This window comes from Fringilla coelebs (assembly GCF_963513975.1).
Source record: "Fringilla coelebs genome assembly, chromosome: Z".
Classification (NCBI taxonomy): domain Eukaryota; kingdom Metazoa; phylum Chordata; class Aves; order Passeriformes; family Fringillidae; genus Fringilla; species Fringilla coelebs.
In genome coordinates this window covers 34,377,629-34,392,464 of record NC_140031.1, presented here as the reverse complement: position 1 = coordinate 34,392,464, position 14,836 = coordinate 34,377,629, and the positions used below count along the sequence as shown (strand labels likewise).

General features: G+C 36.6%; 1 protein-coding gene across 3 annotated transcripts in view; it reads right to left on the bottom strand.

Moving 5' to 3' along the window:
* Positions 1-736: 736 nt before the first annotated feature.
* FOCAD (focadhesin) overlaps positions 737-14,836 on the bottom strand; it is a 92,481-nt gene continuing 78,381 nt past the window's right edge. For all 3 annotated transcript variants that reach the window (XM_084225894.1, XM_084225893.1, XM_084225895.1), the window contains 13 exons: positions 14,530-14,607; positions 14,078-14,149; positions 13,809-13,911; positions 12,617-12,697; positions 11,432-11,560; positions 10,271-10,386; positions 8,815-9,075; positions 8,110-8,199; positions 6,438-6,615; positions 4,886-4,983; positions 3,712-3,963; positions 2,517-2,592; positions 737-1,153 (listed from right to left, as the gene is read on the bottom strand). In XM_084225894.1, the coding sequence (XP_084082020.1) occupies positions 1,080-1,153; positions 2,517-2,592; positions 3,712-3,963; positions 4,886-4,983; positions 6,438-6,615; positions 8,110-8,199; positions 8,815-9,075; positions 10,271-10,386; positions 11,432-11,560; positions 12,617-12,697; positions 13,809-13,911; positions 14,078-14,149; positions 14,530-14,607 (1,608 nt within the window). In that variant the 3' untranslated portion in view covers positions 737-1,079. The remainder of the gene's footprint in view (positions 1,154-2,516; positions 2,593-3,711; positions 3,964-4,885; positions 4,984-6,437; positions 6,616-8,109; positions 8,200-8,814; positions 9,076-10,270; positions 10,387-11,431; positions 11,561-12,616; positions 12,698-13,808; positions 13,912-14,077; positions 14,150-14,529; positions 14,608-14,836) is intronic.

Here is a 14,836-nt window from a genome sequence, read left to right as displayed (position 1 = left end):
CCAAGCGACCAAGAAGTCAGAGGAGAATTTCTTGAACAGAGGAAATGTTATCAGTCCTGAAAATAAGATAATTCCTCCAGTGAGGTGTGTCTTCTAGGTGTATGGAAATATAATTTCCTGATCAAAAATCAACAATGCTCTTACAAGTACTGTTTTGAAAGACACCAGGGAACAGTGCTCAATTATATTCAGTTAATTTTTGTCTACTTCAGCAAGGAGGATTGCTAAATATAAAATTTCTTTTAATACCTGTCTTGGCAAGATTGCAAAGTGAAAGACTCTCTATTCCTTCATAAAGAAAAAAGTAGCAAATAAGGAAAACAGCAAGGGCTAATCTATTTAAGATAATAAATGTGGAAAAGAGTTGCTATATTGACCCTTTCCCCTAGAGACCGAGAAAAAACTCTCATTATGTGCAGAGTGTCAAGGAGACAAGAACAGTTACAAGTGGAAAGAAAACAGCAACTGTCCTGGAGCTGCAGATACAACAGTCATCAGGATTTTTGACTCATTTCAGCAATCTTTATAAAGCCATTGCAAACTTGACATGCATACCACCCCTCTTCAGAAACCCTGCTCACACTATATAGTCATAATGTGTTGTCATTACTGCACAAGAACATTGTGTTATTACTAAAGGAAAAATGATCAGTTCAAAAATAATGCTAATTTCAAGTCTATTACACTAAAACATACTTTAATAAATACGCTATATCCATCAAATTTTAGTAGTTTGTTTTATTTTCAGCCATTCCTTCAAAGCTTCCACAAATTAAAGGAATATTCACTCCAGCTTTTGAGATTCCCAGATGCCACTGAAACAATTCAATTGAAACTGAATGGGTATTTTTCATTTAGATTCAGCCCATTTGCAAAACAATAATACATCACTTAAAGACAAAATATTGCTTTTCATAGGAATTTTTGTGATGAAGCAAATGGGTAAAAAAAACCCCAAACCCAATAAAAAATCTTGTGATAGGAAATGTCTTTGAAATACAGCTTCTTGATGCCTGAGTAATAATATTATGTTTTCAAGTATGGACAATTTTCTTCATTGGATAAGGTACAGTGCGCAGCTACCACCCATAAGCTTTAGTCCATACTGCTTTCTTCTTGAACTCTGCAAGAGACCTCAAGGCCAGAAGTGTAACTGTGAAGACAAGGACAAATTACATTAAGTTGTGCAGTCCAAAGGAAAATATGTGAGAGTATTCTTCCTAGTAATTTTACTAGCACAGGTATAGGTTTAGTTCTCCTTTTATCGACTCTCTTCATAATTCTTTCACTTGTGGTGACGTACTAGGCCCTTCCTTTGCTTTGTGGCACATCTCCTACTGAAATCATATCACATAATCTTCTAATTAGTCTATCACTTAGGCACATAGATCAACCAATATTGCAGAAAGCTCAAATTCAATGAGCAATGATGCAAGCCAGGACATAGGAGGCACTGGGAACAACAGAAGCACAAAGTCTTAAGTCCTCTGCTTGATTCACTGATTGGAAATGCAACTTACTGATTTCATTCAGTTCGAAAGAAGCATGTGCTTAGACAAAATCTAGTAACCAACCTAATCACAGTCTAGTTATTCAGATTGAAGTTTCATGTTCTAGTATGTAAAAAGAAAAAATCAATGGGAAGCTCAGGGGGAACAGTGACTTATCTCTATCAGGGCATACTGACAACATATGGTGAATATCAGAACTCTTAATATACAGAGGAGGTTCTCCAACAGCCCTTATTAGCATTGCTTCTGGTGGAGATTAGCGGACATTACGGGGGAATTTATCAGAGAGTGACTAAAACTGCAGACATCAAAGCAAGGGTATCCTATTAATGCAAATAACTTATAAAATGGACTTCAAGAAGCCTTGTTTAGGTCCAACAAATCAGATGGTCCAAAGGAAGTGCATTGTGCTCATGGAAAGAAGCACAAGTGCACTTACTTCACTTGAGAATACTTGTGGTGTCCTCTTAAAAAGACTTGCACAGATCCTACATATGTAAGTAAGCAACAGGATGCATGCTAGGGCTACAACTCCTACCATAATTCAACATATTGTCTACTTTCCATCTTTCTTTTCATGCATCTTTTCATCAACTCTCATTTCTCTTTCCTTTTTTCTCAGACCCCTTTACTAGGCTGTCCTAGTTCACCTCCTACCCCTTCCACACAGTGTAGTCTTTTCTTGTATATAAGTCATGTGATTTGTGTTCTAGTACTGGAGGATTTCCCAAGAGTATGCTGCCTCATATTTTTAGGGTAACTTCAAAAACAACAGAAAAATCTATCAATGAAATAAGCTTGTGTACTAGATGTATCTCTAGGTCCTTTAGACCCTAAGTGCTAAGCATCAGAAGATGAAACAGCATTTGTAAAGTGTTACAGACAAGAATGTCAATTTACCTGTGATAATTACCTCAAAGACAAAATCTCACTCCTTATAAGAATTGCATTTTGATCTGTACTGATTGTTATGGAAAAATGAGGACCCAATTAAAAATATATTACCTTTCAGCAGGTCCATAGTAGATTTTGATAATGCTTCCTTAGGACATTCCATCATATTGATCAGCCAGTCAATAAACTGAAGATAGAAATATGAAAAAAAATCTGAATTAAAAGAGGCCCTGTATCAGAACGCAATGAATTATTTTCAGTTTGACAACACCTGATTTCTGCTAAATTCAGTTATCTAATCAGAGGCAGTGGCCGGTGAAGCTTCTGCCCAAAGCAAACAAAACACCCTAGAGTACATCTCCCTGTCAACGCAATTCTTCCCATAGCTGGATCTGAAACTCCCTTTGTTCCTTCTCATTACGGCAGCAATAATTCTTTGTAAGAAGAAGGCATGTTAAACAGCTTCCCTCCATCTTGCCTGTTCATACCTTTAACCTAATAGTATAATTCTTTCTTATCAGTCCCTTGTCCAAATGTTTTACTTCAGAACTCTTATTGCCTTTGTTCCTCTTTTGACCTCTCTCATTTTTTGTTATTTTTTTCTGGCAGTGGAGGGCGTATGGATGACAATATGGTATTTAAAATCATAAGGATGATTTTCAGGGCAAGGCCTCACATTCTTCCTTAAAACCTAATTAGGCACTTGCATACTAACAGCTCACCCCTGCATTCCTCTGATATTCTGACTTCAAGGGTTACTCTGAGCACAGAAGCCTGCTCAGAGAAAGTAGTTCTCAACAGATTCCAGTTTGCACAAAAGAGCTAACTATTAATCTGTAGATCAATAACAGTACTTCCACATAGAAGCAACTACACACATTGCACAGAAGGTTTGCCAAATTAGGGACAATTTTCAACTCGCACTTCAAAATAAATGACACAAACTGCAAACTGTGAAGATCTTCAGTTGCTCTGAATTTACAGTTTGGTGTGTCCAGCTGCAGAGGATCCTTCTTTCAGTGTTTAAAACACTGACTTGCTACCAGCAGCTCCTAATTCTTTTCTCCTGGCTGCATTTTCTTAAAAGTTTGACTCCCAGCTTTGGATTTTTATATTTTTTTTGCAACTCTCAAATTTTACTGAAGAAACTATTTTCTGGTTAAAAATAAAGTGAGATTACAATTGAGATGCAATAAGATATAGAGGAAATAACTGCTCTATCTAAGATCCAAGGTGACTACCAAAAATGGGGTGCTTTCTCATGTAAAGTAAGATGCTACTCAAATTGCACTACATGCAATTTTACCTTCTGCGTTTGTTCTTTCCATGGTTCTTTAGCCAGCAAAAGGGAAAGGCTACTTGGAAGGAGAGTGAGAGTCTCTTGCACAGCAAACTTGTCAGTGGGGTGCTCGCCAATGTGTTCCTCATATAATTCTGGTGATACCATGTGGTGTTTCCACAGTGACCAGTCAGCACTGAGGCCAAGCAGTAATGGTGCACCATGGTCAGCCCAGGCCAAAACAGAAGCTGCAAACAGCCACACAAGGAAATCTATGCACTAAACAGGGAAAAGGCAAAAATGCACTTCATTAAATGAATAATATAGAAGGAGAAAAAAAAAAATAAAAACCTCACCAAAAAAACCCAACAACAAACAACAAAAAAAAAAACTCATCCAAAAAAGAAACCAACCAAAGAAACCCAAGACCAAAATCCAGATGATGACTTGCTCTTAAAAACAATCATCAAAAAATTCTAGTAAAATTCAAAATGCAAGAACTAAGAAGTTCTTAATATCTTTCTATTGCTTATGCTCTTCTATGCTTTGAAGAGCATAAGCATCTTTATAAATTCAAACTAACATGTCTATATAAAAAAAAGTAAAATCACACTCTTGTAAAATAATCTTTTAGATTAAAGATGATCCACAACTCATTTAAAATGGGGAAATAACTTTTTCACAGCAAACTGACTGTTGAGGGAAATCAGAGATGGTCACCCTTGTGGTGCTATAAATGGTTGGGAAATATTGCAGCAATGTAATTAATGCCCTTCTGATCTAAGCAGCAGCTTATTTTATGTCCTCAAATGGAAGATCTAAAATTGGTGAACAACATTACTTCTCTAAAACTGTCCAAGCCCTCTCAGGACCAGAAACTACACAGTTCTGACCTGCCTAGACAGTTCTACTAGTGAATTCAAAATTTTCCTTCAATTGTTCTAAATACAGTAAATTTTAAGAAATTATTTCCTTTAGTTGCCTTAAGGTTCTACCATAACTTAAATGTAAATATTATTTTAACATAAGAGTTTTAATACACATTTATTCACAAAAAATTTGAATATCTTCTCTGTGGTGGTGAGATCACAATCTTCTAAGATACAAAAGCATGGGGAATAATTCTTATTACTGAGGAAAAATGTGAAATAGATCAGAACCTCCTTCTGTCCTTGCTCCAAATAATTTTCACAGCCATTACCTCTTTCAGATCAACATTTTGTGAGCGTGTTGACTTGTACGCTTCATTTCTGATGTAGCCCATCAGGTCTAACAGCCAATCCATTCTTTTCAGAACTCCTAGAAAAAGAATAAGAATACTGACTCATGTCAAACACGGCTTTTCGTTAAAAAGCAAGCACAGAAAATCACTGTAGCAGGAAAATACCACCTGTAGAAGAACAAAGATCACCAACACCACTATCACATTTGATTAATTCTGCCACTGACAGAAAACATACAGGCCCTTAACAGTACAGAAATATTGCTTATAATGCAGGCGACACACTGAACACATGCACACACACATACAAAACAAAAAAAAAAATCAAACCCAAAACAAAACCAAACCAAACCAAAAACAACTAAACAAAAACCAAACCAAAACAAAAAAAATTATTTCACATAATGAATAAGGACAGCTTGCAGAATCCACTAACCAGGTCTGGACATATGACTGCTACAGAATCCTAAAGCCTCCCTCAATGCACAGATTACTGTGAAAATGGTCCTACAGTGTTGAAAGGCTCAGTAAAATATGGTCAAAGCATGCAAATAAAATCAGCCATCAATTCATCTCAAGGATGGAAGACATTTCATTGATTCAGATTCTGCTATCCATAATGTGTTCTACCTCCTAGAAGCTCACCACCAAGACCACATTACATCATACATTACTGCATCCATGTAATCTTTACAAGTGCCCCCTTTCATGCTCTCTCCTCTTTCACCCAAAGAACCCTCACTTCACTCAATTAAAGCTCACTCTCTTTGAAGTTCTTCAAACACAGCTGGCAGCTAAGGCATCTGGCAATATAATGCTTTGAAGTTGTTCAGTGAACACAGGCAGACAAAAACCTTTCTGCCATGAAAATGAGACCTCATTCTTGTATCTTTCTGTTATTGTTTCTTTTTCTTTCTCTTTCTGTGTGATTCTCCTACTTCTTTTGCATCAGCCCCGATACTTTGTTAGACCCATAGCTGAGTTAGCCTAAATCATTAACCCACCAGATGACTATCTGGTATAGTTATGAAGAGGAAAAAAGGGAAATTTATTTCCTGTGTTAAATCAGTGCAAGGAGTTCAGGAAAGAAAGTTATGTCCCTAGTTCAACCAGTCTCATGGGAACATCCCCCCACCTTCTGTGTCACATACCAGTAAGTCAGATTTTAGGTCAGAAGGTTAGCAGAGTTGCAGTATTAAGAGGTCTCTACTGGACTAGGTACATCTGTAACACTATCCTAAAAAGAGTGGGAGACACAGATCTAGTTAAAACTCTGGTCTGTAAGCCACACTGATGAGACAAATGACTTGTAGCTGAACCACAGAAAAAGAAGTAACTGGAGAAAAACATAAAAGCAAAGTCTGATATAAGTACTTGTATTATAAAAGAATTCTGAAGACAGTAGTTTCTAATATGGAAAAATTTGGTAACACTTTGGTTAAACCATCTTAAAATTATTTTACAGGAATCAGTGTAGTTTCATAAATATCTGTTGACTGCATTGCTGGTTTTTCTTTAAGCCTAATCTTACCTGTATTTTCATGTCTCACAATGCGAGCATGATAGAAACTATGCAAGAACATCCATAAAATATTTTCCTTCTGGTGATATTCTGCCACAATATCAATCACGGCACTCAAGTTCGTCAGAGACAATCTGCCTTGAGAAACTAAATATATTTTTATGAACGAGGCCTTCTCTATATTGTCCTGCAAATGCAATTAAAAAAATGTTAAATTGAAAGATACATTTCTTGTGTGAACAGTAAATTCTGCATTTCTCTTTATAAAAAATAGTAAGAAACTCTTTGAATAACTAGTAGGCTTCATTTTCCTCAAGACATATTATTACATAGAAGACTGTACATGCTACTTGAACTTTACACTGTTCAAAATAGGCCAGCAAAGTGTAACTCAGTACAGCTTGTTTTCATACTGCTTTAAATTTTATATTCCCCTTTGAAATGGAATGAACCAGCTTAACAGTTCTGGACACTCAAGTCTTCTTGCAAGACAGATACGCTGTAGTGACAAAAAGAGGTTTGCTTAAATGATGTTTTCCAGTGTGAAATAAGAAGTGAAAAATAGAAGGAAATGACAGTTCAGCTTCCACAGCCTATTTGAATGCTTGACACTCTAGTGAATTTCATGGCAAACAGAACAGGGGGCTTTAAGTCACAGATGTTTGTTTTTAAAAGCTTGATCTGAAAACATCAAGTTCTTCCACACAGGTCACTTCCTTAGCATTTCAGCTGCTAAGAATTCCACTGCTAATTGATTCCACTGGTGAGCTACAAGATAAAAGCTTTTTTTATTCCATTATCATCCTCAGTCCACCAGGAAGCATTCTGAGTGTGAATGTAAATATAGAACATGAAGTCAAGAATGAAAGGTTTTTCAGTCAATTATTTCACATTTTTAACAGAAGCACAGATCCACCAGTTCAAGGACAGCTAGTCACCAGGATGCATTTACAGTCCAGTTTCAAGCAGGTTGGTATATTAACCAAAGAGGACTGTGGTCTGCTGTTTGCATCATTGGTCTGAGGTTTAGAAGATACACCACCACTCTGGTTCACACTGTTCCTGTTCTGCTAACAGAAGTAATTCCCAGAATCACAGAATGAGTTGGGTTGGAAAAGACCAATGAGATTATCAAGTCTAACATATTATTCAACAATATCATGTCAACTAGACCTTGGCACTGAGTGTCACACCCGGTCTTTCCTTTAACACCTCTAGGGACAGTATCTCCACCATCTCCCTGGTGTGACATTCCCATTCTAGAGGTCTAATCACACTTTCTGTGAAGAAATTTTTCCTAATGTGCAGCCTAAATCTCTCCTGGTGCAGCTTAGGAGAGAGAGGAGTGCAGCTTTGCATCTTCTCATCCTGTCTGGGACTGGTTGCCTGAGAGAAGAGGCCAACCCCTACCTCACCAAGTTAGTTAAGACTCTCTGGTTCAAACCTGCCAGGTGAAATCTTGAGTATTTCAGTCGCTTTGAGAAAGTTTGGGATATGGATTCTTACCACTTCTGCTACTCTCTACTGCCTGCAGATTAAATCCAGAACACCCTTACCTACATGCCAAGTAAAACAATTAAATGCTCCCAGTGAGCTAAAATAGTCTGGTGACAATAAAAATGACAAGGTTGCTTGTTTCTCATGATCTAGTGATGAAAGAGCATAATTCAAATGTAATTACCTTGGAGATCTGGACAATGCGATTGATCTCTGAATCAGACATTTCTGAAATACATCTTGCTACATCGATATACATCTCCAGTTCACCTCTCTGCAAACAGAAAAATAAATGCATGTCTAAATGTCTATTTCTGCCTTTCTTTATCATCAAAATTGGTAAGTTTAGGAACTTGTTAATGATAATAATGAATAATTAATCTATCTTCTAGCCTTATCTATTTTAGAAATTCTGTATTCGGTGAGGAATTTGGTGTACATCAATGTACAAGAACAATGGCATTTGAATACTTTTAAAGAATTTATTTAATTTTTAATAGCAAAGTGCCATTCTTTGGAAGTATTTTCTGTAACTAAATAGTTTCTTTAAATTACTGTGAAAAACTGAATTCTCTGTGGGAAAAAGAAAGACTTCTTATTGTTCACTTCTCTTTCATTAAAATTTATTTCAGTACTAACACTATAATTTTCTATTACTGAATCGTTTATGAGGGAGGAGTGCACGTTAGACTGGTTTCACAATATCATATTCTAAAATAACCAAAAGTAAGTTAAATTTGAATTAGGCTGCTATTTTAACTAATATAATTAAAAATTGTACATCTAATTCATGTTTTGAATCTGATACATCAGTGCAAAAAGATGGGACTTACCATCATTAAAAAAATACCTAGCTACAGCGTTCATACACCTCGTACATACTCCTTACCTGAACCTCATTTGGAAGAAGCTCATATATTTTCTCCACAGCCTGACACAAAAAGCTCCAGCAAAACTGGGCAGGGTTGGGAAGTTTCATTGCCTGGATGAGCCCCTGTAGAACACACTGGCAAATTTCTGGGCTTTTTGTGCGGTTCTTCCCTTCAAATTTTTGTATCAGAAACACTTCTGTAAAAGACTGTAGTTTGTCTTCTGCAACATGTTGCATCCACAGGGACAGGGACGTGAAAAGGTATTTCTGAGTTTTCATCTGAAAAGGAAAAATTTTTGCTCCATTGCAAATTCTAGCTCTTTATTGACCTTGAACTATTGTTGGATAAAATTATAAAAAGAGTGGCTCAAACACAACTTATAAAAGCACTTAAAGTCATAAATATTTCTCAGGTCTTTTCTTCTTTCCTTTTTTGAATTAAAAAGAGTTCAAACATGTCAATATTCTGTTTTCATTAAAAAGCTGAAGAACTTACTTTCAATGAACCTTAGACATCACATCTCCATATGGACAGAGCAATTTTTTTACATGGTGCCCACTGCACTCTTACATAAAGCATACAGACTGTCTAGACAGTCAATGGCAGAAGTATGATAGCCGTAAAACCATGAATGTTGCTAGCTAGTGAAGAAGAATGAATAACCTGCACAAAGTGCAGAGCTTAAATTCTCTGTGGCTCACCTTATTTTGTGACCTCGAATTCCCATTGCAGCTGGAAAAGTGGTAGTCAGAAATAAAATCTTTTTCTGGTACCTTACCAATTGTGTACCTTAAAACTGTCAGCAAATGTTTTCGTATCTAAGACTAATGAATTAAAACAAAAAAGATTCCTTGAAGAAATCACAGAAACAAGCAACTACTTTTCTGAGAATTGTCATGAATCTGCTCCTGAATTTGGATAAAGTGACAGAAATGTGCAGTCAAGTATTCTGTGGGATTCATTACATACCATATCATGGAACCCACCTTTTTAATTCCAGAAGAACAGAGAAGCAATGAAGGATAAGACCAAATTTGATTATACTGTAGGTTAGTCTGTTGGGTATCTACAAAATTAAGGCAAGCTTTTCAAGACATAGCTTTTTTTACTAGTTAGCTATATCAAGAGCCTTGCAAGAAAAAGTAGGCAAGCTTTTGGAGAGATTAGGGTGGACCTTTTTTAAAAGACTTTGAGCTGATATAATAAAAGATACTTTTTCTCCCTACATGCCATGCTTTATGTCTCCAAGTTATCAACACTATAGGTGTTAAGCAGTAAAGTGAGTGTAGCACGTCTTAAGTCTGCCTTGAATTTCAAGGCCCCAGAATAACCTCTCTCTCACTATAAATGCTCACTAAATGGTATTTCTGAAGAATTATGAACCCAGTAATCCTGAGACAGCCTAAACATTGTCACTGAGGAATTTTATATGAAAGAGGTATTGAGCTCCCACAAGTTTTTTGACATACGTACACTGAGACTGTAGATAAGGGGAGGTGCCACCCACATCCCTAAAAGCATTGCTGCATTTTGAGATGACTGGGCCTGTGTCACAGCCAGTTCAAGGCAGAGATGTTTTACCTCCTCACCTAAAACAGAAGAAAACAAAGTTATAAAGAAAATAAACTAAGCTATAAAGGAAATATTTTCCCTTTAAATTTGTTCTCAACTCATAAAATAAATGAGGGTTATTGTTCTACTAGAGCATTACATTAACACTTATTTTTCTTAAAATCTTAAAGGATTTGAGCATGAACATAACACATACATTTTTTTAACACATACATGTTAAAAGACTCCTCTTTACATTCATGTACTTTTAAGCAAGAATTATCAGCATTTGTTCAAGTTATTTCAATTCACTCAGGAACAAAAATGTGGAAATGCTAAGAAAAGCAAAAACTAAAAAAAACACCAAAAACCCTCCTCGCCAGATAAAGTCAATATTTAATTCACAGAAGGAAAAATGAGTAAATATTCCTGGACTATGATGCTGTCTGAAATCTAAAACAGCCACAAAACAGGTGTACTGTTTCTTCTGAAAATTCCCTGATTTACGAAAGTAAGACTCCTAAGTGAAAAGCAGGAATAAAAAAACCCTCAAGACATTTAACAAGTTCCAGCTCTTCATAAATGGCAGACCTTAGTATAGGAATCTTTTTCCATTATTTTGAAAATTATTACCCTGTGTAATTCAGTAGAAAGTGTATTTTAAACTAGTGATAGCTAGATGAACTACCAAACAATTCAAATATGTGAAAAAGTGGCATGCAGGCTATGACATGGGCATTGGACCAAGCACTTAGCAGTTACTGATAACAGGCAACAATTAGTTGAGTTTTATGATGGGCTCTTATATAAATAGCTCAAATTAAATGTTCAGGTAACTGTAATCAACATTTTAGGGAACTTCTCAGCTCCCTTCTTTAGTTTTTCTTCAGTTAAAAGAGTGTCCACATGGTGATGACAAATACAGACTTGCAAACACTAAAAAGTCAGTCTTGAAAGTGTAATAAAACTAACCACTGCACTAACTTCAAGCCCTGAAGAGGGCTCCAAAGTTTGTGAAAGCTGCATTAGTAAAGAACTCTTGTGACAAATACAAAAGTCTTAATAGAAAACTACTACTCTTACCAAAGTCCAGCCTCATCAAAGGAGAAAGAATGGATGCCCAGTTTACAGGTGGATACTGATGGCTTTCTCCAACTAATGCAATGGGTGCAAGTGCTACTTTCACCAGCTCAGCTGGGACAGATTCAGGGCCTAGGACAGAAGATTCAGTCAGAGTCTAAATTTTATACACACATATTTAGCTGAACAGCTCAGCAAAAAAATATGAACACTACACTGTAGTTCAAGCTGTAGTAAAGAACTGAAAAATGTTACAAAATCACTGTTACTTCCTTTTGCATCTGAGAATTAGCCATTTCATTTATAATGAATGGATACATTTTTAATGTCCTGTCAAACTGGTTTTTTGTTACTAATAATAGAAACTTTCTGGTCCCTTGTTCTTGAATTTACAATGCAGTTTACAAGTTCATTATAGATATTCCTCCTCTACTAAGGTAGTATTTTTGCATTTCTTACTGGGAGAAAGACAAAGATTTCTGAAACTGCTCTCCTTTCTCATCTTGTAGATGCAGGCCAAATGAACAGTCAGATAAGTGCTGACCTTTGCTACATACCATGTTATGTCTACATAAGTTAACTCAGTCCTCCTGCAATCAAAATGTAGGCATTTTAACTTCCATTTAAAGCAAAGCTTGCTTCATAGGACAGCAGTGAGCTCACTTAACTCCACGTAGAAGCAATCCTCTCTATCCCCCTTAAGACTACTCTGAGACATCTCTCTTTTACCAGGCATCCTCATGTAAGACCATACTTTCTTCAGGCTTCTTTGCATCTATCCCAGCAGTAATCTGTTTAATACCACTCTGTTACAAAGAGTCTTAATTCAACATCACTGAAATAAGGGGCAGCACAAAGTTGGTCTGATGATGGAATATTAATTGAGCATACAGGCTAACACTGATTTGACTTTCATTCTCATATGGAAGAAATATCATCTCACCAACAGAGAGGGAAGAGAAAAGGGTTTTACAAGTCAAAAATCAGGCAGAGAAAACTAAAGTCCTAGCTATACAATATTACCTTATCTTTTTGGGTGTAATTAAATTTCTATTCATAATACCTCACATTAGCAAAGTTCAAATTTGTACTTAGAAAAGTTCTCTTAGCAAATAATATCAAGTGTTTAAGGTCATCTTTTATAGCCATAACAAATTTCCCAGAGGAATACTGTAGTTTGATCCTTACCTTTCTTTCCACTTTCAATAGCAAAGTCAATGGCTGCCCTGATAAAGCTGTTTACAGGTAAGTAGCTGAAATCTGGAGGAACTGTGAAGATAAAAAGACTGATAATATTCTAAAACATCATCAGCAAAAATTATAACCTTCTGCTCCCAGGTAAATTTAAAGGCCAAATTGAGATGAGTTTGAGCTAACTAATTCTGTAGGTGACTCAGAGTATTTAGACCACAAGATTGATAGATGTATTGGCCTTTTCACCTTTAAGCCAAGCTAAACATTTCTGGTGGTGAGAGGTGCCAGATCTGAAAAAACAAATTCACAGATCAACTGAAAAGCCAGGAATAACAACTTCCTTAAAATACATTGGACACTGCAAGCTGGGCTTTGAAAGGGAGGGCTACAAAATTTTAGGAAGTTTAATGCAGCAGAGACATTTCAAATCTATCTAACCTTAGGCATGCATGCATGCAGGCATACATAAAAGCAGAAACTTTGAGAGACTTTTCTCTGTGATGTTCATCTTCATTTTGTATTTTTGGTTCCCAGTTTAGTTCACACCAAAGTGAACAGCTTCAACTTCAGTAGCTTTTGCTTGTTACTGGTACCTCATTAATGACTAATTATCTGGCCTTTACCAAGGGATATTGAAACAACACTGAAAGTTAGCGATGCATCAGCCACCCTGAAAGGGCACAGAACATGAGGTTTTTTATTTCAGCTAACCAGAGAAGATCAGTTCTAGGAAAATACTTCTAAAACGTTATTTGGTCTTGTTACAGACTAGCTTTTAAGTATTGATTTTTTTATACAGTGGGAAGGGCTAAAACAAATAGTAGAATAATCAGTTCTAAAAGGCATGGAGTAGATGTCAAATACATGTGCCATAGCAACTGTAAAACCTGTTTACAGTTTATCCTATAAAAAAATAAAGAAGCAAGATACAAGTTTGACCAGAACAATTTAGAACCTTACTTTCATACTGCAAGTAAAAGCAGATGTGGGGGATCCTATTACTGATTCCTGCTTAATGTCTAAACTTTAAGGCACACAGGACCATGAGATCTCTGATTCAAAGGCTGTCATGTCACTTCACAGGGCTGCAATGTCTAACTTATATTATCTCATGTGTCCCTCACTGTCTTTTTAGTGATGTGCTATTTCAACATGTTTGTTAAGAAGCAGTAATAAAGCATCTTACCAGATGCCCTGTTCTGGGTAGAAGACAAACAGGACATGTGAAGACGTCCCAGAAGTCTTGCTGCATTTGTCTGAAGACCAATCTGCTCTGAGAAACTAATTATCTGTTGAGACAATAAACCACTAGTTAGACAAATTTCCCTACACTGCCTCATTCAAGCTGGATACAAACATTACATAGTTTCTTTAAACAGACTTGTCTTGCTTGTGCAAGATGTGAAGGTATGCTAGTGCATTATCCAAAGGAGGAAACAGAGGCTACCTTCTTACCTGTGTAAGGGTTCTGATGACTTCATTCAGCTTACTTTGAAACTGTGAGGACTGAATGCTCTCAGATTTCAGCTGCAAGAGAAAAAAAAAAAAGGTTAATTTTGTAAAAGATTAAAAACAAGCAACAAACAGAGAAAAAAATTCTGAAAACAGATTACATTTGCACCCATGCTTTTCTCTGGGAGTGGGACAGAGAAAAGGAGAAAGCTTACATGGCTGAAAACTTTTACCCAGTAGCACTGCATATGGGCATATGATGGCAAAATGGAACAGCTCCCATTTTATGCATTGCAATTCAATGTTGCTTGGTTCATACCCAACACGAATTATTGCAAAAATGTGATGTCCTGGTTTACAGCCATTGCTGTAGGAATGGGAAGGATGCGTCCCATCTTGCCTTCTAGGCAAATTTCTCCATGAGATTAAGGTACCATTTGCTTGCATATTCTGACCTGTATCATGCCTCCTTCAGAGCCCACCAGTGCAACCAGCCCACTGACAGCAGCCAGACGCTCCATTGTTGGAGAACCCTGGAAGCATAATTCAGGACCAGTGAGCCAATGTGATGACACAACACTACTGCAGGACAAAATGCTTGTTTCTTCCAACTTAAAAACCATGACTACTATCACTAGTACACCTCCAATCTCAATAGCCTTTTCAGATCAGACTCCAGCACGGTAGATAATACTAATCCCTCTCTTGATGAATGAAAGCTTTATATAGAGCTTCCTCCTCACTCCTCCAAATCTGAAATCA